This window comes from Aquarana catesbeiana, linkage group LG11 (assembly GCF_042186555.1).
Source record: "Aquarana catesbeiana isolate 2022-GZ linkage group LG11, ASM4218655v1, whole genome shotgun sequence".
Lineage (NCBI taxonomy): Eukaryota > Metazoa > Chordata > Amphibia > Anura > Ranidae > Aquarana > Aquarana catesbeiana.
The window spans coordinates 277870854-277896271 of record NC_133334.1 but is presented as its reverse complement, the minus strand read 5'-3'; the positions used below and the strand labels follow the sequence as shown (position 1 = coordinate 277896271).

At 45.9% G+C, this 25418-nt stretch overlaps 1 protein-coding gene across 3 annotated transcripts in view; it reads right to left on the bottom strand.

The window, feature by feature from the left end:
* PLCG2 (phospholipase C gamma 2) overlaps window positions 1-25418 on the bottom strand; it is a 201715-nt gene that overhangs the window by 16447 nt on the left and 159850 nt on the right. For 2 of the 3 annotated variants that reach the window (XM_073605902.1, XM_073605903.1), the window contains exons 29-33: window positions 24370-24484; window positions 22432-22599; window positions 20189-20277; window positions 7310-7476; window positions 1113-1159 (exon numbers count right to left, since the gene is read on the bottom strand). In XM_073605902.1, the coding sequence (XP_073462003.1) occupies window positions 1114-1159; window positions 7310-7476; window positions 20189-20277; window positions 22432-22599; window positions 24370-24484 (585 nt within the window). In that variant the 3' untranslated portion in view covers window position 1113. The remainder of the gene's footprint in view (window positions 1-1112; window positions 1160-7309; window positions 7477-20188; window positions 20278-22431; window positions 22600-24369; window positions 24485-25418) is intronic. The other variant, XM_073605904.1, reaches the window with a different exon arrangement.

Here is a 25418-nt window from a genome sequence, read left to right as displayed (position 1 = left end):
AGACTAAGGGCATACTACAAGAGATGATCAGATAGTTTGCACATGCTAAGAGAAGATGATCTAAGACTAAGGGCATACTACAAGAGATGGTCAAAGACTTTGGACATGCTAAGTAGAAGATGATCTAAGACTAAGGGCATACTACAAGAGATGATCAGATAGTTTGCACATGCTAAGAGAAGATGATCTAAGACTAAGGGCATACTACAAGAGATGGTCAAAGACTTTGGACATGCTAAGAGACGATGATCTAAGACTAAGGGCATGCTACAAGAGATGGTCAGAGATCATGGACAAGCTACAGAAGATGATCTAAGACTAAGGGAATGCTACAAGAGATTGTCAAAGACTATGGACATGCTAGGAGGAGATGATCTAAGACTAAAGGCATGCTACATAAGATGGTCAAAGACTATGGACATGCTAAGAGGAGATGATCCAAGACTAAAGGCATGCTAGAAGAGATGACTAGAGACTGTAGACATGCTGCAAGAGATTGTCAGAGACTGCAGACATGCTGAAGGAGACTTGTCAGACTACAAACACGACATAAGAGTTGTTGGAAACCGGGGACATGCTTTAGGAGACTGGAGACACATTATATGACATCATAGACTGGAGACATATTATATATGACTGCTGGAGATCACTGCTACTACAGACTCTTTACAAACCAATGCTTTCACGTTTCTGCTCCCCACAGCCACCTTAAAAATTACTGGTGGCACATTTGATATACTGTAGCTTTTAGCAAGATCCAAAATAAAAGATTAGAGGGAAAAAAAAAAAACTAAAATGCCAAATGAGACGGACTGCACAGAAAATACATAAAATAGCGTAAAACAAACAAACCTAACAATTAAACTACTAGAAGCCAGTGTAAAGAATACTTTTCACTTACTGGCTTCAGAAAGCACCAATACACAGGCTACTGTCTTTAGGGGCCCCCGAGGGTGCAACAGGAAGTGAGGAAGGGCCGAAGGTCTGGCACCCAGGGACTTTCAAGATAGAGGGTTCCAAGTTGTTGGCAAATTAATTCTATATGGAAAATTCCCTTTGGCTAATGTTACCCATTGTACCCGGAGCACAGATATGTCTCAGGTGTCAGTTACCTTAGTAATCAAGCAGATTCTGATGGCTGTACTTGCGGGGCCCTGGTCTGAAATAAGAGAGAGATAAGGAGTGATTCTAAAAAAATGAGTTGACATTGGTTTCAAATGTTCTGTTCTGTCTATTTGAGAAACACAGCTGGCTACATACTAATGAGAGGCACAGTAAATGGCTTTTTTCTGAGCAGACCCGCTTTCTAATAATTACTTTTGCTGCGCAGCTTCGCCCGTTAAGGATATTACACAATAACAGACTTTATGGCAGGATCAACAGGTAATACAACTATTTTATGGGGGAGGGGGGCTCGGCAAAACAAAGACTGCTGTGTGACAGACTGTCATATAGGTCATTTTTTTTTTTAAACAATAAGCTTTTATTGATGTTAAAATATAGCATTTATATAGGTCATTTTTTTATTTTGCACAGAGTTCCACCTCAAGGCTTTTTTTAATATTCAATTATAGTGTGACTTTCACTATTAGGATTAGGATTTACCTTTCAAAGCCAAACTGTAAAGATAGGAAAGATACACTATATAGCCAGAAGTCTGTGGACACCTGACCATCACACCCATATGAGCTTGATGGACCCCTGACCATGGCACCCATATGAGCTTGTTGGACACCCGATCATCACACCCATATGGTCTTGTTGGACCCCTGACCATCGCACCCATACAAGCTTGTTGGACCCCTGACCATTGCACCCATACAAGCTTGTTGGACACCTGACCACCACACTCATATGAGCTTTTTGGATGGACAGCTGACCATCGCACCCATATGAGCTTGTTGGACCCCTGACCCTTACAGACCATATAAGCTTGTTGAACACCTGACCATCACACCTATATGAGCTTGTTGGACCCCTGACCATCGCACCCATACAAGCTTGTTGGACACCTGACCATCACACCTGTATGAGCTTGTTGGACCCCTGACCATCGCACCCATATAGGCTTTTTGGACACCTAACCATCGCACCCATATATGCTTGTTGGACGCCTGACCATCACACCTATATGAGCTTGTTGGACCCATGACCATCGGACCCATATGGGCTTGTTGGACACCTGACCATCACACCCATCTAAGCTTGTTGAACCACTGACCATCGCACCCATACAAGCTTGATTGACACCTGACCATCACACCTTTATGGGCATTTTGGACACCTGACCATCGAACCCATATGAGCTTGTTGGACACCTGACCATCGCACCCATATGAGCTTGTTGGACTCCTGACCTTCACACCCACATGAGCTTGTTGGACAACTGACCATCACACCTATATGAGCTTGTTGGATCCCTGACCATCACACCCACATTAGCTTGTTGGACACCTGACCATCACACCCATATGAGCTTGATGGACCCCTGACCATGGCACCCATATGAGCTTGTTGGACACCCAATCATCACACCCATATGGGCTTGTTGGACACCTGACCATCGCACCCATATAAGCTTGTTGGACACCTGACCACCACACTCATATGAGCTTTTTGGATGGACAGCTGACCATCGCACCCATATGAGCTTGTTGGACCCCTGACCCTCACAGACCATATAAGCTTGTTGAACACCTGACCATCACACCTATATGAGCTTGTTGGACCCCTGACCATCGCACCCATACAAGCTTGTTGAACACCTGACCATCACACCTGTATGAGCTTGTTGGACCCCTGACCATCGCACCCATATAGGCTTTTTGGACACCTAACCATCGCACCTATATATGCTTGTTGGACGCCTGACCATCACACCTATATGAGCTTGTTGAACCCATGACCATCGGACCCATATGGGCTTGTTGGACACCTGACCATCACACCCATCTAAGCTTGTTGAACCCCTGACCATCGCACCCATACAAGCTTGATTGACACCTGACCATCACACCTATATGGGCATTTTGGACACCTGACCATCGAACCCATATGAGCTTGTTGGACACCTGACCATCGCACCCATATGAGCTTGTTGGACTCCTGACCATCACACCCACATGAGCTTGTTGGACAACTGACCATCACACCTATATGAGCTTGTTGGATCCCTGACTATCACACCCACATTAGCTTGTTGGACACCTGACCATCACACCTATATGAGCTTGTTGAACCCCTGACCATCGCACCCACATGAGCTTGTTGGACACCTGACCATCACACCCATATGGGCTTGTTGGACAACTGACCATTGCACTCATATGAGCTTGTTGGACCCCTGACCCTTACACCCATATGAGCTTGTGTGAGCTTGTTGGACTCCTGACCATCACACTTATATGAGCTTGTTGGACCCCTGACTATCACACCTTTATGAACTTGCTGGACCCCTGACCATTACACCTATATGAACTTGTTGGAGCCCAGATCATCACATCTATATGAGCTTGTTGGACCCCAGATCATCACATCTATATGAGCTTGTTGGACCCCAGATCATCACATCTATATGAGCTTGTTGGACCCCAGATCATCACATCTATATGAGCTTGTTGGACCCCTGGACCTCACCCCTTTATGAGCTTGTTGGACACCTGACTATCACACCAATATGAGCTTGTTGGACTCTTGACCATCACACCTATATGAGCTTGTTGGAAATCCAATTCCAAAATCATGGACATTAATATGAAGTTGACGCCCTTTGTGGCTAAACAGCCTTCAATCTCCAAGGAAGGCTTTCCACAAGATTTTGGAGTGCCTCTGCGGTAATTTGAGCCAATTCATCCCAAAGAACAATTGTGAGGTCAGGTACTGATGTTGGATGAGAAGATCTGGCTTGTAATTGATACTCCAATTTATTCAGTTGTTCAGTAGAGTTGAGGGCTCTGTGAGTTCCTCCACACTGAACTCATCAAACCATGTCCTTATGGAGCTGGCTTTGTGCTTAGGGGTACACAGTCTTGGTGGAACGGATTTGGGCCTTCACCAAACTGTTACCACAAAGTTGGTAGTGTACATTGTCTAAAATGACTTTGTATGCTGTAGTATTAACAGTACCCTTTACTGGAAGCAACTGAATTCAATCATTTGGAGGGGCGTTCTCACTTTTGGCCACCTAGGTAGGTGTGGTCAGTTGTCCAAGATCATTTGGCCATATAGCATATTATTCAACTTCCATGCAATCTGGCTTTTTTGGTTTTACATTTAGCTTTGGTTATCCCAATGTATACTCATAATAGTGTATATATATGTGCCATGGGGAAGTGTTAAGGCCTCTGTCCATTTTTTATTACTGTCCAGGAGATGTATACCGCTCTGCCATAGAGTACAATCCTGTCTGGCAGGGGCGGGGACCTGATCCTTCTATACTGCAGTTTCACTTTCACTTACAAGTCTGTGCTTATCTCTCTGCCACTCTACTCTCTCCTCCTACCAACATGTTCCAGCATACCCAATTGGCTCCATGTGCTGCTTCTTCCTTCACCATATCTGAGCTTTGCTCAGGGGCTTCAAACACTGTCACCAAGTCAAATACAGATATTTACACTACACATGCCTTAAAAAAAGTACATTCACTCACCGGCCACTTTATTAGGTACACCTTGCTAGTATCGGGTTGGACCCCTTTTTGCCTTCAGAAGCAGAACTGCCTTAATTCTTTGTGGCATAAAGAAGCATTGGAAACATTCTTCAAAGATTTTGGTCCATAGTGACATGATAACATCACGCAGTTGCTGATGATTTGTTGGCTGCACATCCATGATGCGGTTCCACCACATCCCAAAGGTGCTCTATTGGATGAGATGTGGTGAGTATGAGGCCATTGGAGTACAGAGACCTCATTCTCCAGTGGTGAGATGATTGGAGCTTTGTGACATGGTGCATTATCCTGCTGGAAGGAGCCATCAGAAGATGGGGACACTGTAGTCATAAAGGGATGGACATGGTCAGCAACAATACTCAGGTAGGCCGTGGTGTATAAACCATGCTCAATTGGTACTAAGGGGTCCAAAGTGTGCCAAGAAAATATCCCCCCCACCATTACACCCCCACCACCAGCCTGGACCGGTGATACAAGGCAGGATGGATCCATGCGCCAAATTCTGATCCCACCATCTGAATGTCGCAGCTGAATTCGAGACTCATCAGACCAGGCAACGTTTTTCCAATCTTCTATTGTCCAATTTTGGTGATCCTGTGCCGGTTGTAGCCTCAGTTTCCTGTTCTTAGCTGACAGGAGTGGCACCCAGTGTGGTCGTCTGCTGCTGTCGCCCACCTGCTTCTAAGTTAGATGTGTTGTGCGTTCAGAGATGGTATTCTGCATACCTTGGGTGTAACGAGGGGTTACTGTTGCCTTTCTATCACCTGGAACCAGTCTGACCATTCTCCTCTGAAATCAACAAGGCATTTTCTTCCACACAACCGCCGCTCACTGGATATTTTCTCGTTTCCGGACCATTCTCTGTAAACCCCAGAGATGGTTGTGCGTGAAAATCCCAGTAGGTCAGCAGTTCTTGAAATCCTCAGACCAGTCCGCCTGGCACCAACAACAATGCCTTGTTTAAAGTCATTGAAATCCCATTTTTCTCCCATTCTGATGCTCAGTTTGAACTTCAGCGAGTCTTGTCCACCACGTCTAGATGTCTAAATGCATTGAGTCGCTGCCATGGGATTGGCTGATTAGCAATTTGTGTTACCCAAGCAATTGAACAGGTGCACCTAATAAAGTGGCCGGTGAGTGTATATTGATGTATTAATGATTACATAGTTGCATTCATTTGTCGAGTTCATCTTTAACAAGGCCATAGACAGTGTTTAAAATCTGGCAAAGGGTCTAATCCTGTCCCTGTCCTGAGAAAATGGTGAAACAGATATTTTAATTTAAAAAATGGCAAGTTTCTGACACATGGTACGTTAGAAAAAACGAAAAATCTTTCAGTTAGTGTCTACATCTACATCTACTTTAGCGCATCCACCGTGGTGAGAACGAGCCCTCAGCTAGAGTAAGAAAACACAGTAGGTTAATAAATGTCACATGAACCACCGACAACCACAGACAGAAGACAACTCTTTTGAGAACCAAGTGCAAAACAGAGAACCCAATTGCCACCACCAGCTAGGACTTTATGTTAGTTAGTGAACCACAACACCAAGAAGACAAAAAGAGAAATACGACCACAAAAAAACACAGACTATGACTAAGGACAGCAAGGAGTCTTAGTGCTACAACACGTCAGTAGGATACCTGTGAAGATGAGACACCACCACCAATGGAAAAACATGCTTGTACAGCCCATAACTCTATGACACCCATTGGACCACAAGGTCCAGCATGCTCCACAAAAGGTTAACACGAGTTGCCACCACCATCTAAGGCAACTCGGTCACTACAATCAATGTGTGAAGGTGTTCCCTCAACAAAGACATGGAGTACTCCTAGTTCCTGTGAATTTTGGTTTAGGAAAGAGAAAAAGCCAACTAAAGAATCTTGAGAACCTGACACGTCCAAGAGTGTCGATTTACTGGTCATCCTCTGCACTCTGTGGTTCCTTCATCACCACAAAACACAGTAGTAAGAAAGGGGGCCAGTGGATCCATCCAAAGCGTGCAGCAGGGGACAAGAAAAATCGACACTCCTGGAAGTGTCGAATTCTGAAGATTCTTTACCCGGCACTTCCTCTTCATTACAATGGCAGCGGGGGCAGTGGAAATCATCAGTAATCTAGGTTTTTTTTTTTATTTCACACATTGATTTTAGTGACGGCATCACTTTAAGGTCTACCCGTGGTTGGCTGATCTCCATTACGTTAAAAGGACGGGTCTTTAAAAACTAAGATTTCAAGTTTGCGTAGAGCTCAGAATCGCCCTCCTTTTCTTTTTTTTTGCAACCCTTAATGAATTCCAGCTACGTGATCTCCATGTCTGAGTTCCCAGTCCACCCATCTGCTTCCATCATGAGGGGTTCTTACTCCTTGTTTTTACATCTCACAGAATGTAGGAGAAGAAGGAGTTGGACTGACCAGAGTAGGTGGCAGAGCCCAGAATTTTGGTAAGGAGATCTCACCACTGGTGATGTACCAAGCCAGCGGGGACCTTAGGACCTCAGAACCCAGAAAACTGAAATGTAAAAATTGACACATTTCTAGTAAACTTGTTACTTTTGGTTACTTTTGTGTGTGTTGAGTCATTTTTTTACGTTCACACAAGAGAAGTCAGGAATGAAATGATTGTTTAGACGTACCTCCGAGTATCTGGGATTGTCCTGATGTCATTCATCGGTTGGCGCCCCATGGCTTCTCTGCTGGGAACTCTCATGTTGTCATGGGTGTCGTACAAAGAGACCTCGTTATTTTGGGCTGGCCGCCGCCGAAGATCGCCAGAGGAAATGTACAAGCCTTCTTCGTTGCCCTAAGGAGACAGTGATGACATCATTATCCACAGATGGTCAACGCCCGTCCGTCATATTCCTGGTGCACAACGGGGGCTCAAATACATTTCTGGGGTCCCCAGATTTTTAGTGACCATATTCATTAGATGAGGTTCTATGCAGAAAGGCTTCACGGCACCATCATAAAGACAACTTCTCATGTGTTTTATACAGTATATCAGCGGTCTCCAGACTGCGGCCCAAGAGGCCGGATGTGGCGCTTTGCTTGTCTTTATCTGGCCCTTGGGACATCATTCCTCCCACAGACATCAATGATGGGGCACCTATTCCTCCCACTGACACCAACATTGGGGTACCATTCCTACTTTGAGTACCAACAATGGGGCACTATTCCTCCCACTGATACCAATTATGGGGCACTGTTTACTCTCACTGACACCAATGATGGGGCACTTTTCCTCCCACTGATACCAATGATGGGGCACTTTTCCTCCCACTGACACCAATGATGTGGCAAAATTCCTCCAACTTATACCAATGATGGGGCACTATTCCTCTTACTGATACCAATGATGGGACACTATTCCTCCCACTGATACCAATGACGGGGCACTATTCCTCCCACTGATACCAATGATGGGACACTATTCCTCCCACTGATACCAATGATGGGGTACTATTCCTCTTACTGATGCCAATGATGGGGCACTATTCCTCCCACTGACACCAATGATGGGGCACTATTCCTCCCACTGACACCAATGATGGGGCACTATTCCTCCCACTGACACCAATGATGGGGCACTTTTCCTCCCACTGACACCAATGATGTGGCAAAATTTCTCCAACTGATACCAATGATAGGATGCCATTACTCCCACTGACCCTAATGATGGGACACTATTCCTCCTACTGACACCAATGATGGGACACTATTTCTCCCACTGAAACCAATGATGGGACACTATTCCTCCCACTGATACCAATGATGGGGTACTATTCCTCTTACTGATGCCAATGATGGGGCATTATTCCTCCCACTGATACCAATGATGGGGCACTACTCCTCCCACTGACACCAATGATGGGACACTATTCCTCCCACTGACACCAATGATGGGGCACTATTCCTCCCACTGACACCAATGATGGGGCACTATTGCTCCCACTAATACCAATGATGGGGCACTATTCCTCCCACTGACACCAATGATGGGACACTATTCCTCCCACTGACACCAATGATGGGGCACTATTCCTCCCACTGACACCAATGATGGGGCACTATTCCTCCCACTGACACTAATGATGGGGCACTATTCCTCCCACTGATATCAATGATGGAGCACCATTCGTCCTACAGGCATCAACAATGGGACACTATTCCTACTTTAAATACAAACAATGGGGCACTATTCCTCCCATTAAAACCAATGATGCCCTCTGACACCATGGTGTTTTTTTAACCCCCACTGACCACAGTCTGACCCCCTCTTAAGCCTCCTGGACAGTAAACTGGCCCTTTGTTCAGAAAGTTTGGGACCCCAGCAGTGTATATTAGTAGAGATGATGATGATGATAAGCAAGCACTCTGCTCTATCGGGAGGTTTAGCGTCCGTTTTCTATAAAATCTCTGTAGGTGTCAGGACCTGGCCCACCTGCTGGGGGCACCGTGGCTCTCAGAGTCAGAGTGGACACACACAGCAGCTAAAAATGAAATCCCTCTTTGAATAAATAGCATTTAGAACCGTGGGAATTGCAGAAGCTTTTTTTTGTTTGTTTCTTTTTACCGCTTGGAATTCTAACAATTTTTTTTTGTTTCTTTTTACCGCTGGGATTGTAACAATTTTTTTTTTTTTTTGTTCTTAAATAAAAATGTGGTTTTGCTGACAAAGCCCAAAGAGACTGAGCTTTTTTTTTTTTTCTTTTTACTCTCTACATGACACTTCTGAATGAGCCGCTGCCCTGCGATTACAGAGCAGCAGTCGCTGAACAAAACACAAATTGAGAAAACGAGAAAAAACCCATCCATTATCACGAGGGGGGAAAAAAAGAAAAAGAATATTCTTAAAAAAAAATGAGTCAATTTTCCTAAGTGACAACATAATCAGAAGTGTAATTTAGGCTTACTTAGTGTCTTAAACAGATTTCTGCACCGAGGCCCCGGAAAATTCCGGAGCGGAGCCATCTGCGGGGCCCGTCATCATCTCCCGCTCCCCGTCTAAGTGCCTGCAGATGTGCCTTCTATCACAGCAGACCCCACCATTAAATGATAAGCCTTTATAGAGGAGATTTCAAGTCACACAACAGATGGATGGCGGCTTTTTCATTTTGCATTCAGATTACATTGGCAGGGAGTCTGGATCCATAGCGGCCGTAAAAAAATAAAAAATTTTCACGCTCCGCCGTAGATCCAGGCAAATGTTCGGAAGAACCGCCTCCTTACAGAACCAAAACGTCTTGTTTGCGAGATTTGGACAGGCGTTAGGGAAGAGAGATGGCTGCCTGGGGAAAAAAAATAATGTACAGCAGAAATTATAACGACGTAACCCAACTTCATCTTTGGCCGACAGCGCTGAGAATTAAACGATGGCTAGGACCGCGCCAAAAAAAAACACACCGATCTCGTGATGTCATCTTGTTTTGTACCAAGGAGCATGCAGACAATTGTAGGAGGAGCCTTCCACGTTATGGGTAACAAGGACATGGAGCCGCGTGAATGGCGCACCCCATGGAAATAGGTGATTTTTGCCAAAATTTTCAACTTTATCAAACAGTGACTAAAATATACAGTGCCTTGAAAAAGTATTCATAGGGGGCGTGACCGGAAGCCGCACTGAATGGCAGCCTGATTCCTCTGCTCTCTCTCAGCCCGGGAAAAAACGGCGCATAGGGGACTCCACACAGCACTCATATGGGCAAATCCAGGACCACCAGATCCGCGGCAGCCAGGGGATCATCCTTACCCCCTCCGGGATCCTCCTCAGACCTCCGGTCCTTCTTTCCGCCGACGGACATGCCACAGACCGGAACAGCCAAGATGGCGCCGGATCCCTCTGCGGCCTACCTTCAGAGATCCGCCCGGAACTCCCCAACGCTTCACTCACCACAGCGGACACCTATAGATCCCGGATCTGCTCCACTGGACAGCACAACCGGACTCCGTAATCCGGGAGCGGTGAGTCCCCCATCCAGATCACCACCTCATGAGGCATCGCAGCAAGGCCCTCAGGACACCATGCCGCCCTCCCTCCCCCAGCAATACACTCAGTGCTCAGAAGCGTTCCCCCGCTTGCTGAGAACAGCATCAGACCCATGTCTGCATGGCACTGAACCAGACTCCCCAACCTCCTCAGTCCTCTCCATGGACTTTCCAGCCCTGCCACCCCCCATGCACCCAGCTAACTGCACCATTCCGGAACCTGCAGCGAACACAGCATCCCATAACCGCATAGAGCCTGCTTCACCACCACCAAAAGCCCAAAAAATGGCGCTCCCACAGGCACTTGACTTGCCCAGAGACTGGACAATACCACAGGCCACCTATGCCCAAAAAGTGAATCTACCAGACCCCCGCTCCCAGAGAATGGATGCCACAAGGGCCAACCCCTCTGCCCAGACTCCAACCTGGAGTGAACCCTGGGACTCCCCACTGGGAACTGCACACCAGGCTTTGGGCCTCACCGCGTCAGACCCACCACCTTTACCACCCCGCACACCCTCGGCGCAGTGGTCCGCGCTACCAGAGCACCCCCAACCAGCACCCCCACAATGGCAAACCTATTTGCAAGCAATCCCCACTAAAGAGGACTTCCGACAGTTAATAGAAGACGTAAAGTCCACGTGTCGCTCGGAAATACAAGTGCTCCAGTCAGGCCTCAAACACCTAGCCGACAGAGTTGAAATGGCCGAAGAAGAAATCCAAGAGACCAAGCTTGCAGTCCACAGAACCCAACTCCAGGGAGCAGACCACCACACCATGCTAAGAGACATGCAGCGCCATGTGGAAGACTTGGACAACAGAGGACGCAGGAACAACATACGGGTGAGAGGAATCCCAGAAGTTGATGGCCCAGAAGACATTCAACACATTCTACAAGACGTGTTTAACAATCTCCTGGGAGAACCAGTCACCAAGTTCATAGAAATGGACAGAGCCCATCGAGCCTTGCGACCCAAAAATGCCACTACGCAACCAAGAGACATTATCTGCAGGATTAACTCCTACCCCTTGAAAGAGGACATTATGCGACAAGCTCGCTTAGCACGCAGAGTGACTTACAAAAATGCTCAAGTGCAGCTATACCCTGATCTCTCATGGATCACGTTACAGAAGCGAAGACTCCTTCAACCACTACTACGCATCTTACAAGAAGAAAATATCCCCTACCGCTGGGGTTTCCCCTTCAGCCTTACAGCCAAAAACCAAGGCAGATCTGCGGTTTTACGTTATCCGGAGGACATACAAGCCTTCTGCAATACAGTGGGAATATCCGTCCCCCGTCTCCCAGAATGGGACCTGATCACCAATCCTCCTGCACCACCCGCAACTTGGCAGAAAGTTTCCTCATCCAACAGATCCCGAAACAAAGATGCATCACGCAAGAATACCAAGCACGGAAACGGCTGACTCCAGATGTACCGACAGCATCTTTAGGATGCCTTCCAATGGCCTTTATTGACCACCAGATAATACTGGTGATTTTGCCCTGGACATTATAGTTTACTTAGTCCCCCTCTTATTGCGCCCTCAGTTTATACTTTAGTTTACATTACGGGCACATCTCCACGGAGATTCGAGAGAGTAGGAGATATCACTCCTGACCACCCCCCTCTTGGTTAGCTGATAGCAGTTATAGTTATTTCACAGTTTGTGTTTTCTATGACCAAATCGGGGTTCCCTTGCATCCACCCGACGGGTCCTTCTGGGCCGCAGTTGGGGGGATCCTTGGAATCCCGTATTGACCTAGGCCTTTTTGCCTCTCGAGGTCGTTTGATAATTGACCGAATTTATACCCGTATGATTTGTACTAATCACATGTTTTTCTTTCTTCTTCTCTCTCCCTTTCCCTCCCCCTCTCTACCCTTCTCCCCCCCCCCCACCTATCCACCATTATGTGACTCAACGGACAAACCGTGGAATCCACCTGGCTCCTCCCTCGGGGCATGTGCACAGCCAACCCACCGCCTTCCGAACATCCTCTCCACATCAGGTAAGACAACCACCCTTCCCCGACCAACACTATGGCTAAGATCCTATCCTTAAATGTTCACGGCCTAAATTCTGATAAAAAGAGACATCTGGCGATGAGGGAATTTAAACAATCTGGAGCAGATATTGTCTTTGTCCAAGAAACACACTTTGATAAAGGGGGCTCATTCTCATTCGCATCCAAGCATTTCTCCCAAATATATCATTCTTCAGGTCCACATAAACGGGCAGGGGTCGCCATCCTCATTAAAAATGGATCCCCCTTTAAATGCACGGCGCAATATACCGATCCACATGGCCACTTTGTCATCCTTCAAGGACAGTGGCAAAAACAGGCACTTACTCTCTGCACCCTCTATACCCCCAATATTAAACAATATAACTTTCTGACTAAAGTATTTACCCGACTTTTTAAATCTGACCATGAGATACTAGTAGTGGGGGGCGATTTTAATCTAACTCACTCAACAACTGCGGATCGTCAGGTGGTGGGCCCCAGGGCAATACCGGCTCGTGCCTTACGAGACTCGAAGCTCTTCCGCAGACTCTCCAGACGCTATGCTCTCTTCGATGCCTGGAGGGCTCTCCACCCTGGTGACCGGCAATACACGTTCTATTCAGCTCCCCACAAAACACACTCACGCATCGACTACTTCTTCCTAAATAATACTGCGCTTAGACACACAAAAGAAGCAAAAATACTACCGATATGGTCCGATCACGCACCTATATCACTTAAATTAGAACTAGGTTCCACCGCCTATAGACCATACAATTGGAAACTAAACACATTCCTCCTCCAGCACATACCATCGAAAACAGAATTATTATCCACTCTCACTCACTATTTTGCAGAGAACAATACCCCTGACATATCTACATCTACACTATGGGAAGCCCATAAGGCCGTGGTCCGAGGCAGATGCATGGCACTGTCCTCTGCTATGAAAAAAGATGCCCTGGCCACAAAACTTCAAACCGAAAAAGAACTTAGGGCTTTAGAAAACCAACTACAACAGTCACCAACTCTAACCCTCCTTAAAAAAGTCGTAAAACTGCGAACAACATTGAGCGATTTGGCAATGGGGCGGGTAGAAAAAGCCATCCTCAGACTAAGACAGTTATATTATGATAAAGGCAACAAAGCACACTCCTTACTAGCGAAAAAACTACGCGATACCTCCCACATATCCACACCACACCAAATTAAGACTAAATCAGGTTCCCTACTATCCCACCCCAAGGACATTGCTGATACTTTTGCGAAATACTATCGGGACCTCTACAACAATCCTAATATCCCTAGTAACCCCGCTCCTCCAGACCTTCTCCACCGAATGCAGCGCTATTTGGCAGAGAGCGGAGTCCCTCAGCTCCAAAATTCTGACCTGACAACCTTAAACATGCCAATCACTGAAGAGGAAATAGAACAGACTATAAAGACACTCCCATCATGCAAGGCCCCCGGACCAGACGGACTACCCTACGAATACTACAAAGCAGTCCTCCCCATCCTCTTACCACATATGTGCAAACTCTTCAACGCCTTCTTCCGAGACTCCCCCATCCCGTCAGACATGCAACGCTCGTTTATCACTCTGATCCCTAAGCCAGAAAAAGACCCTACCCTATGTGCCAACTATAGACCTATTGCCCTGCTGAACTCAGACCTAAAAATTTTCACTAAACTACTATCAATCCGGTTGAACATGATCCTCCCATCCCTAGTTCACAAGGACCAAGTGGGCTTTGTCCCCCTCAGGCAGGCAGGAGACAACACCAGGAAGGTGATTGATCTGGTGGATGTGGCGAATAGGGAGAAAACGGCAGCTCTGCTACTTAGCCTAGATGCCGAAAAGGCCTTTGACCGACTTGGGTGGCCCTTCCTGTTCGCCACACTACAACACGTGGGATTTCGGGGACCATTCTTGAGAGCCATTAAACATCTCTATACAAATCCCTCTTCACAGGTCAGAACTCCCTTTGCCATTTCTCCAGCTTTCTCGATAACAAACGGCACCCGACAGGGATGCCCATTATCACCCCTGCTATTTGCATTATGTGTTGAACCCTTGGCGGCCTCTATCCGAGGTAATCAGGATATTCGGGGGGTCTCCGTTAGGGGGCGGGAGTTCAAGATCTCGCTGTTCGCAGACGACGTGATCCTTACCCTGACCCAACCTCGAATCTCCCTGCCAAACTTACACGCAGAACTGGACAAATATGGAGCCCTCTCGGGCTATAAAATTAATACCTCTAAATCAGAGGCCCTTCCAATCAACATCTCAGACAAGGAAACAACACACCTAAAAGCAAACTTCACTTATCACTGGAAAACTACTTCCTTGAAATACCTAGGGGTACACATCACTACAAAATTTAACACTTTATACCAGGAAAACTTTCCCCCCATATACCGCTCCATCAGAGCCCTGCTAACATCATGGAAAAAACACCATATCTCCTTACTAGGTCGGATCGCGTCGATTAAGATGACAATCCTCCCGAAACTGCTCTACCTTTTCCAAACTCTACCCATCCCTGTCCCCCACAGCCACCTGAGTAAACTACAATCTGACCTTTTTAAATTTACCTGGAACTACAAAAGACATAGAATTCCTCGGTCGGTGATGATGGCGGCACGCTCAGATGGAGGTCTCGCGTTCCCCAACCTCATCAAATACTATCAAGCCACCCAACTACGTGCCATAGCCTCCTGGTTTACCCAACGGTCCTATAATAGGTGGACGGAGATTGAAAAAATATGGTTGGCCCCGACCCACCCTAATAATCTATTGTGGAGCGCGAGGGCGGAGGTCCCCCCCGAGCGCTCACTGGGAACAGTGTCCCATCTTCGCCGACTGTGGAACAAATTATCAAATGTCCATGAATTGTCCTCAGAAAAATCAGTCCTAACATCCTTCATCTATAACCCCAAAATTCCGGACAGCCTCACTCGCCAGATGTCTCACCCGTGGTCGTCGCGGAACCTCTTCCACTACGGACACATAGTAGACCCAAGAACCCGCAGATTATTGCCCTACTCTGATCTTCAAACCAAATATGACCTTCCACGCCAGGCCTTCTACAGCTACCTGCAAATACGCCATTATGCCCTGTCCATAGCGTCTGACCTACAGTTCTCCCCTCCAACGCCTTTCGAAAACCTGATTATGGGAGGCACAGCCCAGAAGGGCCTAATCTCTGATATTTACAAAATAATAAATGCCTACCCACTAGAAACTAAAGGTAAACATGCTTATATGATCAGATGGGAAAAAGCCCTCGAGGAGGAACTTCCCATGGAGCAATGGCAGACGATATGGACCCAGGCGGCAAAAAGTTCCCTATGCACCCTATACAAGGAGAATACTTATAAAATTCTCCTATACTGGTATATGACTCCGGACACCCTCCATACCATATACCCCTCAAGTCCCGACCGCTGCTGGCGATGTCAGAAAGAAAGGGGTACACTCCTCCACATATACTGGAGCTGTCCATTGATTGCCCCCTACTGGACTGAAGTCCACCAATTGCTGACCGGTCTTTTGGAGGTTCAGGTTCCCATGACCCCCAAGCTCTTTCTTCTAGGAGTCCTACAACCAAAAATCCCTAAGGCATACAAAAAGTTAATGCGTCATATTCTCACAGCGGCACGCTGCCTCATCGCCCTAAATTGGAAAAAAACCTCTCCCCCCACTCCTGAAGCCCTATACGCCAGGATTAAAGATGTGGAGTCGATGGAGAAGATGACGGCCAGAATTCAGGACAGGCTGGAAGCACACAACAAAGTATGGGAGCTGTGGCACCGTTGGGAGGACCCACCTTGAACAAGTAAACAAAACAATGTAATAACCACCTCCCCCCCCCCCCCCCTTCTTCACCCTTCTTCCCTTCTCCCCCCTCTTTCTTTCTTTTAGTATTGAATGTTTTAATAACTTGTACGACTTTGAACGATGGTATATACTATGTAATCTTGTAATAAAAATATAACAATAAAAATGTTATTTAAAAAAAAAAAAGAAAAAGTATTCATACCCCCTTGAAATTTCCCACATTTTGTCATGTTACAACCAAAAAATGTAAATGTATTTTATTGGGATTTTATGTGATAGACCAACACAAAGTGTCACATAATTGTGAAGTGGAAGGAAAATGATAAACGGTTTTCAAAATGTTTTACAAATAAATATGTGAAAAGTGTGGGGGGGCATTTGTATTCAGCCCCCTTTACTCTGATACCCCTAACTAAAATCTAGTGGAACCAATTGTCTTCAGAAGTCACCTAATTCAGTGGTCATCAACTCCTGTCCTCAGGGCCCACTAACAGGCCAGGTTTTATGTATTACCTTGGGGGAGATGCAGACTAGAATACGGCAATCACTGAGCAGCAAATGATATCACCTGTCATGTATTTCAGTTATCTTGCAAACCTGGCCTGTTAGTGAGCCTTGAGGACAGGGTTGATGACCACTGATCTAATTAGTAAGTAGAGTCCACCTGTGTGTAATTTAATCTCAGTATAAATACAGCTGTTATGTGAAGCCCTCGGAGGTTTGTTAGAGACCCTTAGTGAACAAACAGCATCATGAAGGCCAAGGAACACACCAGACAGGTCAGGGATAAAGTTGTGGAGAAGTATAAAGCAGGGTTAGGTTATAAATAAAATCTCCCAAGCTTTGAACATCTCACAGAGCTCTGTTCAATCAATCATCGGAAAATGGAAAGAGTATGGCACAACTGCAAACCTACCAAGACATGGCCGTCCACCTAAACTGACCGGCCGGGCAAGGAGAACATTCATCAGAGAAGAGCCAAGAGGTCCATGGTAACTCTGGAGGAGCTGCAGAGATCCACAGCTCAGGTGGGAGAATCTGTCCACAGGACAACTATTAGTCGTGTTCTCCACAAATCTGCCCTTTATGGAAGAGTGACAAGAAGAAAGACATTGGTGAAAGAAAGTCATAAGAAGTCCTGTTTGTAGTTTGTGAGAAGCCATGTGGAGGACACAGCAAACATGTGGAAGAAGGTGCTCTGGTCACATGAGACCAAAACTTGAACTTTTTGGCCTAAAGGCAAAACGCTACGTGTGGGGGAAAACTAACACTGCACATCACCCTGAACACACCATCCCCACCGTGAAACATGGTGGTGGCAGCATCATGTGGTGGGGATTCTTTTCTTCAGCAGGGACAGGAAGCTGGTCAGAGTTGATGGGAAGATGGATGGAGACAAATACAGAACAATCTTAGAAGAAAACCTGTTATGCCGCGTACACACGGTTGGATTCTCCAATGGAAAATGTCCGATCGGAGCGTGTTGTCGGAAATTCCGATCGTGTGTGGGCTCCATCGGACATTTTCCATCGGATTTTCCGACACACAAAGTTTGAGAGCAGGATATAAAATTGTCCGACAACAAGATCCGTTGTCGGAAAGTACACAAATCCGACGGACAAAGTGCCACACATGCTCAGAATAAATAAAAAGATGAAAGCTATTGGCCAATGCCCCATTTATAGTCCCGACGTACGTGTTTTACGTCACCGCGTTCAGAAGGATCGGATTTTCCGACAACTTTGTGTGACCGTGTGTATGCAAGACAAGTTTGAGCCAACATCCGTCGGAAAAAATCCTAGGATTTTGTTGTCGGAATGTCCGAACAAAGTCCGACCGTGTGTACGGGGCATTAGAGTCTACAAAAGACTTGAGACTGGGGGGGAGGTTCACCTTCCAGCAGGACAACAACCCGAAACATCCAGCCAGAGCTACAATGGAATGGTTTACATCAAAGCATATTCATGTGTTAGAATGGCCCAGTCACAGCCCAGACCTAAATCCAATTGAGAATCTGTGGCAAGACTTGAAAATTGCTGTTCACAGACGCTCTCCATCCAATCTGACAGAACTTGAGATATTTTGCAAAGAAGAATGGGCAGAAATGTCCCTCTCTAGATGTGCAAAGCTGGTAGAGACATCCCCAAAAAGACCTGGAGATGCAGAGAAAGGAGGTTCTACAAAGTATTGACTCCGGGGGGCGCCATACAAATGCCCCCCCCCCCCACTTTTCACATATTTATTTGTATCATTTATCATTTTCCTTCCACTTCACAATTATGTGACACTTTGTGATGGTCTATCACATAAAATCCCAATAAAATACATTGACGCCTTTGGTTGTAACATAACAAAATGTGGAAAATTTCAAGGGGTATGAATACTTTTTCAAGGCACTGTATATACTTCTGGTACTTCTGGATCAACATTGTCAATAACTGAAGATGCATAATAGCCGGGAGCTTTTACATTATTATGGGGGGGGGGGGAGGGGTTACCTGTTCTCATGTACAGGTGAAATGTTCTTATCATATACAGCCCTTGTTGTTATTCCATTTGTAATAAAAAAAAATAACATTTTAAAACAAGTTTAGTGTATTTACTGAATAAGTTGTACTTTTATTTCAAGCATTATACTTTTATATACATTTCACCTTCCCAGTGTAAAAGAATGACTTTCAGTTTGTAAAACTCCTCCACTTTGATTTTTTTTTTTTTAACATTTTTCTAAAATCTCTATTTTTTCTGGAAAAAAAAAACAAAAAAAACGTGAAGAAATATTTTTTCCCATGGCTTCAAAATTTCTGTAAATGTTACATCTCCAAAGCCTCCTACACACGTTCGGACTTTAAACAAACTTTTCCGTGGATTTCTGTCCAAAGGGCGTTGGCCGTGAACTTGCATTGCATACACACGGCAGGACTTTTTAGGCAACAAACACGAACGTAGTGACGTTTTAACGTACTGAAGACACTTCAAAAAGAGGACGTTCAATTCTCCGGCGCCACCCGTCGGTCAACTTCTGTATTGTTGTCTGATCTTTTGCATTGGTTCTGAGCACGCGTGTTTGTACTTTGAAGTAAAGTCCGATGGTTTTGTGTGCACACGATCGGACTTGCCGACGTAGGACTTTTGTTGCCGCCAAGTTTGTCCGTTCGCACAGCCAACATTTGTCCGATGAAAACCGAAAAAGTTTGTCCGATGGAGCGCACACACGGTCGGATGTGGCATTAAAACAGCTAATTTGCATGTTTGTTGTCAAAAAGTCCGATCGTATGTATGGGCCTTTACTCTGATATAAGGGGGACTCTGATGTAAGGGGGACTCTGATATAAGGGGGACTCTGATGGGGATGCCCCATGCACGTTTGTTGCGGCAAAGAACCTCAGAGCCCAAATTTCAGCCCTGGTGTATTGTAACACCCGTTTTGCCATGATTCTCACTAGTTATGTTGCGTAACAATTGCAACAAAATCGCATCGCAATTGGGGTGCCATTGGCACCCAAACACGCATTGTGTGTTTTGCCGAGATTTGGAATGTGTAACTGGGGCCTAAAAAGTTAAACATTACTTGGCCTGAATTCACCCAACATGAACGAATATATATGATGACAGGTCCACTTTATTCGCCCTCAATACACGAGGACCCATCCCCCGAAAAATGTCATTCTATGTACTTACCAGATCTTTCTTTATTTGGCAATGAACTAGAAGTGACGCCAACTCTATATTTTCACCAAACCCGTTCTTCAAGGGAACCGATCGATATCCTGGAAGACACGATCAGAATTATTATATTCTATTATCTCTTCCTCTCTTTTCTTACTATCCTTGTTCTGCTTAGATGAACCTCTCAGGTTGCTTTCACACTGCTCCTACCACTGCACCCCGACTCTGAACCTCCCTGCCACCCGGCACCCCTACCACTACACCCCTCACCACCCTACCATCCCTGTCTCTGAACCTCCCTGCCACCCGGTGCCCCTACCACTGCACCCCTCACCACCACCTGACTCTGAACCTCCCTGCCACGCGGCGCCCCTACCACTGCCCCCCTCGCCACCCTACCATCCCTGACTCTGAACCTCCCTGCCACCCGGCGCCCCTACCTCTACACCCCTCACCACCACCCCTGACTCTGAACCTCCCTGCCACCCGGCGCCCCTACCACTACACCCCTCACCACCCTACCACCCCTGACTCTGAACCTCCCTGCCACCCGGCGCCCCTACCACTACACCCCTCACCACCCTACCATCCCTGACTCTGAACCTCCCTGCCACCCGGCGCCCCTACCACTACACCCCTCACCACCACCACCCCTGACTCTGAACCTCCCTGCCAACCAGCACCCCTACCACTGCACCCCTCACCACCACCCCTGACTCTGAACCTCCCTGCTTCCCAGCATTTATGACACTGTACCCCAACACCCTAGACACTACACCATTCTGCCAGTGCCACCTGGACAGTGCATACTCTACCCCTGGAGTATGAAAGGGTTACAACCTCTCTTGGGGGTCAATTCACTAAAGAATCTCCTATGAGATAATATGATCAAGTGACACGTTTTATTCCAATTATCTCATGCGATATTAAAAATGTAAATTCACTGTCAGTTTATCGCACTAGTAAAAAACTCACGGTAAATACCGCATAAACTGACCCTAAAGTCAATTCACTTAACAAAATAAACACATTCGTTGAAGAAGTTGTGGTCTAGCCACATTATTCAAGGAATATATTAACACTGCTTTTTAAGGAGCCGACACCCGCCAGCATCCTTAACAACCAGTAAATAGCATGGTTGTTAAAGAGCAGGCGGCCGCCGCATCCTTGACATCCATAACTCATCTGCTGTCACCAGGTTCCCCCACTGACAGCAGAATATAAACATAAGAATTGCCGGCATTAACATTTAAAAAAAAAAAAAAACATACTGTGGGGTCCCCCCAATCCATTCCAGGCCCTCAAAATCCATATCAGACCCTTATCTGCGCATGCAGCCCAGTAGGCCAGGAAAGGGGGGGACCCAGCATATCCCAGTCAGTGAAATCATAAGGGGTTAGGGGATCACCCGGTGACATCATCGGGTGGCCCCGTCCCTTATTTTATTTCACAGCGGGAGGCAGCGAAGCTGTCATTCGGCAGGAGCCTATGGTCTTTTTTTTATCATTTGGGTCGGCAACCGGCGTTCATCCTGATTGACATTGTATCTATTTCGGGGGACATTTTTTTGAGGGGGTTTGAATAAAGGACTTGTCAAAAACTGGCTGTGTGTTTTTATTTACTTTGCACTTTATTTTTGGTGAATGAGTAGGGGTACTATGTACCCCTACTCATTCACATAAGATTCTGCGAAGCCCCCCATCCGCAAACCTTCATATCTACCGCCCAGGGTTATGGGGAAGAGGCTCTTGTCCCCAGCAACATGGGGACAAGGTGCTTTGAGGGAGGGCACCCCCAAATGTTGAGGGCATGTGGCCTGGTATAATTCAGGAGGGGGCGCTCGTTAGCCCCCCCCCCCTTTCCTCGTCTACTGGAATGGTATGAATTTTTTTTTAAATATCGCTAGTTATCACTACTATAATACTGCATCACTTCATAAAATATCTGCGGTATTTTAGTAGCGTTTTTTAGTGAATTGCAAAAAAATGTTTGCTAAATACTAAGAGGTATTTTACTGCAGTTCTTGAAGCGGCAAATACCGTTTTGTGAATTGAGCCCTCCGGTCCCGTGAAGGTGGGAGAAAATCTTCCTAATAAGCATACAGACAGCACTAAACACCTAGCCAAGGTTTTTCTACTTACCCCTTATAAACACTCTATTCCTATCCTAAGTTACCAATAACGTTTTTGGATGGTCATTTGAGGATAACCACATAACATCAATGTAGCCAGGACTTGTATAATACGGGTTTGTACCTGTTTTTAATCCTCTAATTGGGAAAGTATTTTGAGCTAAAAAGTTGGGGTCACTGAACATGTCCTCTTCATACACGGCAAACCTCAGGAAAGCCAAGTTTGGTTCACGGATCTCGAACATGGCCTGCTGCTGAACGGAGGTCCACACGGGATTCAGGCCGTTATCGTCTGAAAGGAGACATAGGAACACAATATTAATACCGGAGAGTGTTGAAGGAGACCAGTCTACTCTAGTTTGAGTAATTGCTGATAAAACCTAAAAAGCAGTATAAAAAGCAACAATAAATTGCCCAAAAACTTGGGCAGAAAGTATCTTAGAAAGTATCTCCGCTGATGCTAATCAGAGCTTGTCCATAGCTCCAGCCGCAATGCTGCCTGTCCAGAGTCTTCATTCACTGGATTCATTGCCCTGATCCTCTGAACCAACATGAACTTTATTTTCTTTTATATTTATGATAAAGCAGTGGAGATGGCAAACCTCCCACTGACTACCCTCTTATCCTTTTGTACCTTTATGCAACAACGAACACCCAACATATCTGTGGTGGACTGAAAAAAGAAGAGGTTGGGTCTGAGTCAGGTAGAGTGTCAGCTGACAATAGCATTTACAACATGAGACCTGCTCAGAGTTGGCAAGCGGTAGACTGGGTAGCCTTGGGAAGAGGTATTTCAGGGTCCTACCCCTTTCTCAAGCCTGTGAGGGCACCGTCGGCTTCCTGGGTGGCCTCGGAGAGAGAAGTGCTTCCTGGAAACTTTGCTTGGTGATGCGTTTCATGGTTCTACCTATTTCTTAGCCTATGAGCATCCTTGATTTTTTGGGTGGCCTTGAGGAGAGGGGTGCTCCCTGAAAACTCTGCTTAGTGATACATTTTGGGGCTCTACCCCTTTCTCAAGCCTGTGAGGGCATTCTTGGCTTCCTGGGTGGCCCCCGGGAGAGAAGTGCTTCCTGTAAACTTTGCTTGGTGATGCGATTTGGGGCTTTACCCCTTTCTCAACCATGTGAGGTCATCCTTGGCTTCCTGGGTAGTCTCAGAGAGAAGTGCTTTCTGGAAACTTTGTTTTGTGATGTGTTTCGGGGGTCTACCCCTTTCTCAACCCTGTGATGGCATCCTAGGCTTCCTGGATGGCCTTAGGTAGAAAAGTGCTTCCTGAAAATTTTGCTTGGTGATGCTTTCCAAGGCTCTACCCTTTTCTCAAGCCTTGAAGTACGTCCTCGATTTCCTGGGTAGCCTCGGCGAGAGAAGTGCTTCTTGGAAACTTTGCTCGGTGATGCATCTCGTGGTTCTACCTCTTTCCTAAGCCTGTAAGGACATCCTTGATTTTTTGGGTGGCCTTGAGGAGAGAGACGTGCTTCCTGGAAACTTTGCGTGGTCATGTGTCTTGTGGTTCTACCCCTTTCTTAAGCCTGTGAGGACATCTTTGATGTTCTCGGTGGCCTTGAGGAGAGAGGTGCTTCCTGGAAACTTTGCTTGGTTATGTGTTTCTGGGCTTTACCCCTTTCTCAAGCCTCACAGGTCTAATAAAGGGGTAAAGCCCTGAACGTGCTTCTCTCCTTGAGGCAACCAAGGATGTCACACGCTTAACAAATCTGAACTATGAAAGCTACCACACATTGGTGGTTGATGCTTCTATCCTAGAGTCCCGCTGCTGGCCAGGGACTGTTGGACTTAATGTGGTTGCTGCATACACAAATTAACTTTGATGTGCCATTAAAAGATTACTTCACTGTAAGTATTTTAGCTTTTAATATTGAAATCCAGGTTAATTGCACCAGGTTTGTGCCCTCTGTTCTTTTTCTATATAGGAAACAAACTCTGGCAATGGCATGTCCATTTTGGTTTTAGAGAAAGAAGACTGGGCCATACAGTTTGTAGAGAGAAGATATTTGTCATTGTACATTTAGTGTCATCTTCTGTAATTGTGAAGTCTAATACTTACTCACTACGCTGGTCCTGAACTTATTATTATCGTATTCTCCTCCACAAACCTCCAACTCCACGAAAGGACAGGCGATACCCCGGCCAGGCTTCGGCAAATGACGAGCGCCTATAACCTGGAATACCAAATACCATTTTTGTTACTCCAGCAAGCAAAATTCTATATCGAGCTACTTAATGTTCGCAATCAGGCTTGGATTTTACAGCATAATAACTGATTGGCCATCATCGAAATTAGCCTTTAAAGGATATCTAAACCCAAAGACAACAAATGTAAACTATTGTGCCCCAGCAGTCCTCAGATGTGGTGTCTGCATTAGTGTTCTTTTCACAAAGTAAGCAAGTACAGAAGATACCTGTTAATCCTGCCAAAAATGTTACATCTTTGTCATTTCCATGCATGTGAACTACAGTGCCTTGAAAAAGTATTCATACCCCTTGAAATTTTCCACATTTTGTCATATTACAACCAAAAACGTAAATGTATTTTATTGGGATTTTATGTGATAAACCAACACAAAGTGGCACATAATTGTGAAGTTGAAGGAAAATGATACATGGTTTTCACATTTTTTTACAAATAAATATGTGAAAAGTGTGGGGGGACATTTGTATTCAGCCCCCTTTACTCTGATACCCCTAACTAAAATCTAGTGGAACCAATTGCCTTCAGAAGTCACCTAATTAGTAAATAGAGTCCCCTTGTGTGTCATTTAATTTCAGTATAAATAGAGCTGTTCTGTGAAGCCCTCAGAGGTTTGTTAGAGAACTTTAGTGAACAAACAGCATCATGAAGGCCAAGGAACACACCAGACAGGTCAGGGATAAAGTTGTGGAGAAGTATAAAGCAGGGTTCGGTTTAAAAAAAAAATATCCTAAGCATTGAACATCTCACGGAGCTCTGTTCAATCCATCATCGGAAAATGGAAAGAGTATGGCACAACTGCAAACCTACCAAGACATGGCCGTCCACCTAAACTGACCGGCCGGGCAAGGAGAGCATTCATCAGAGAAGAGCCAAGAGGTCCATGGTAACTCTGGAGGAGCTGC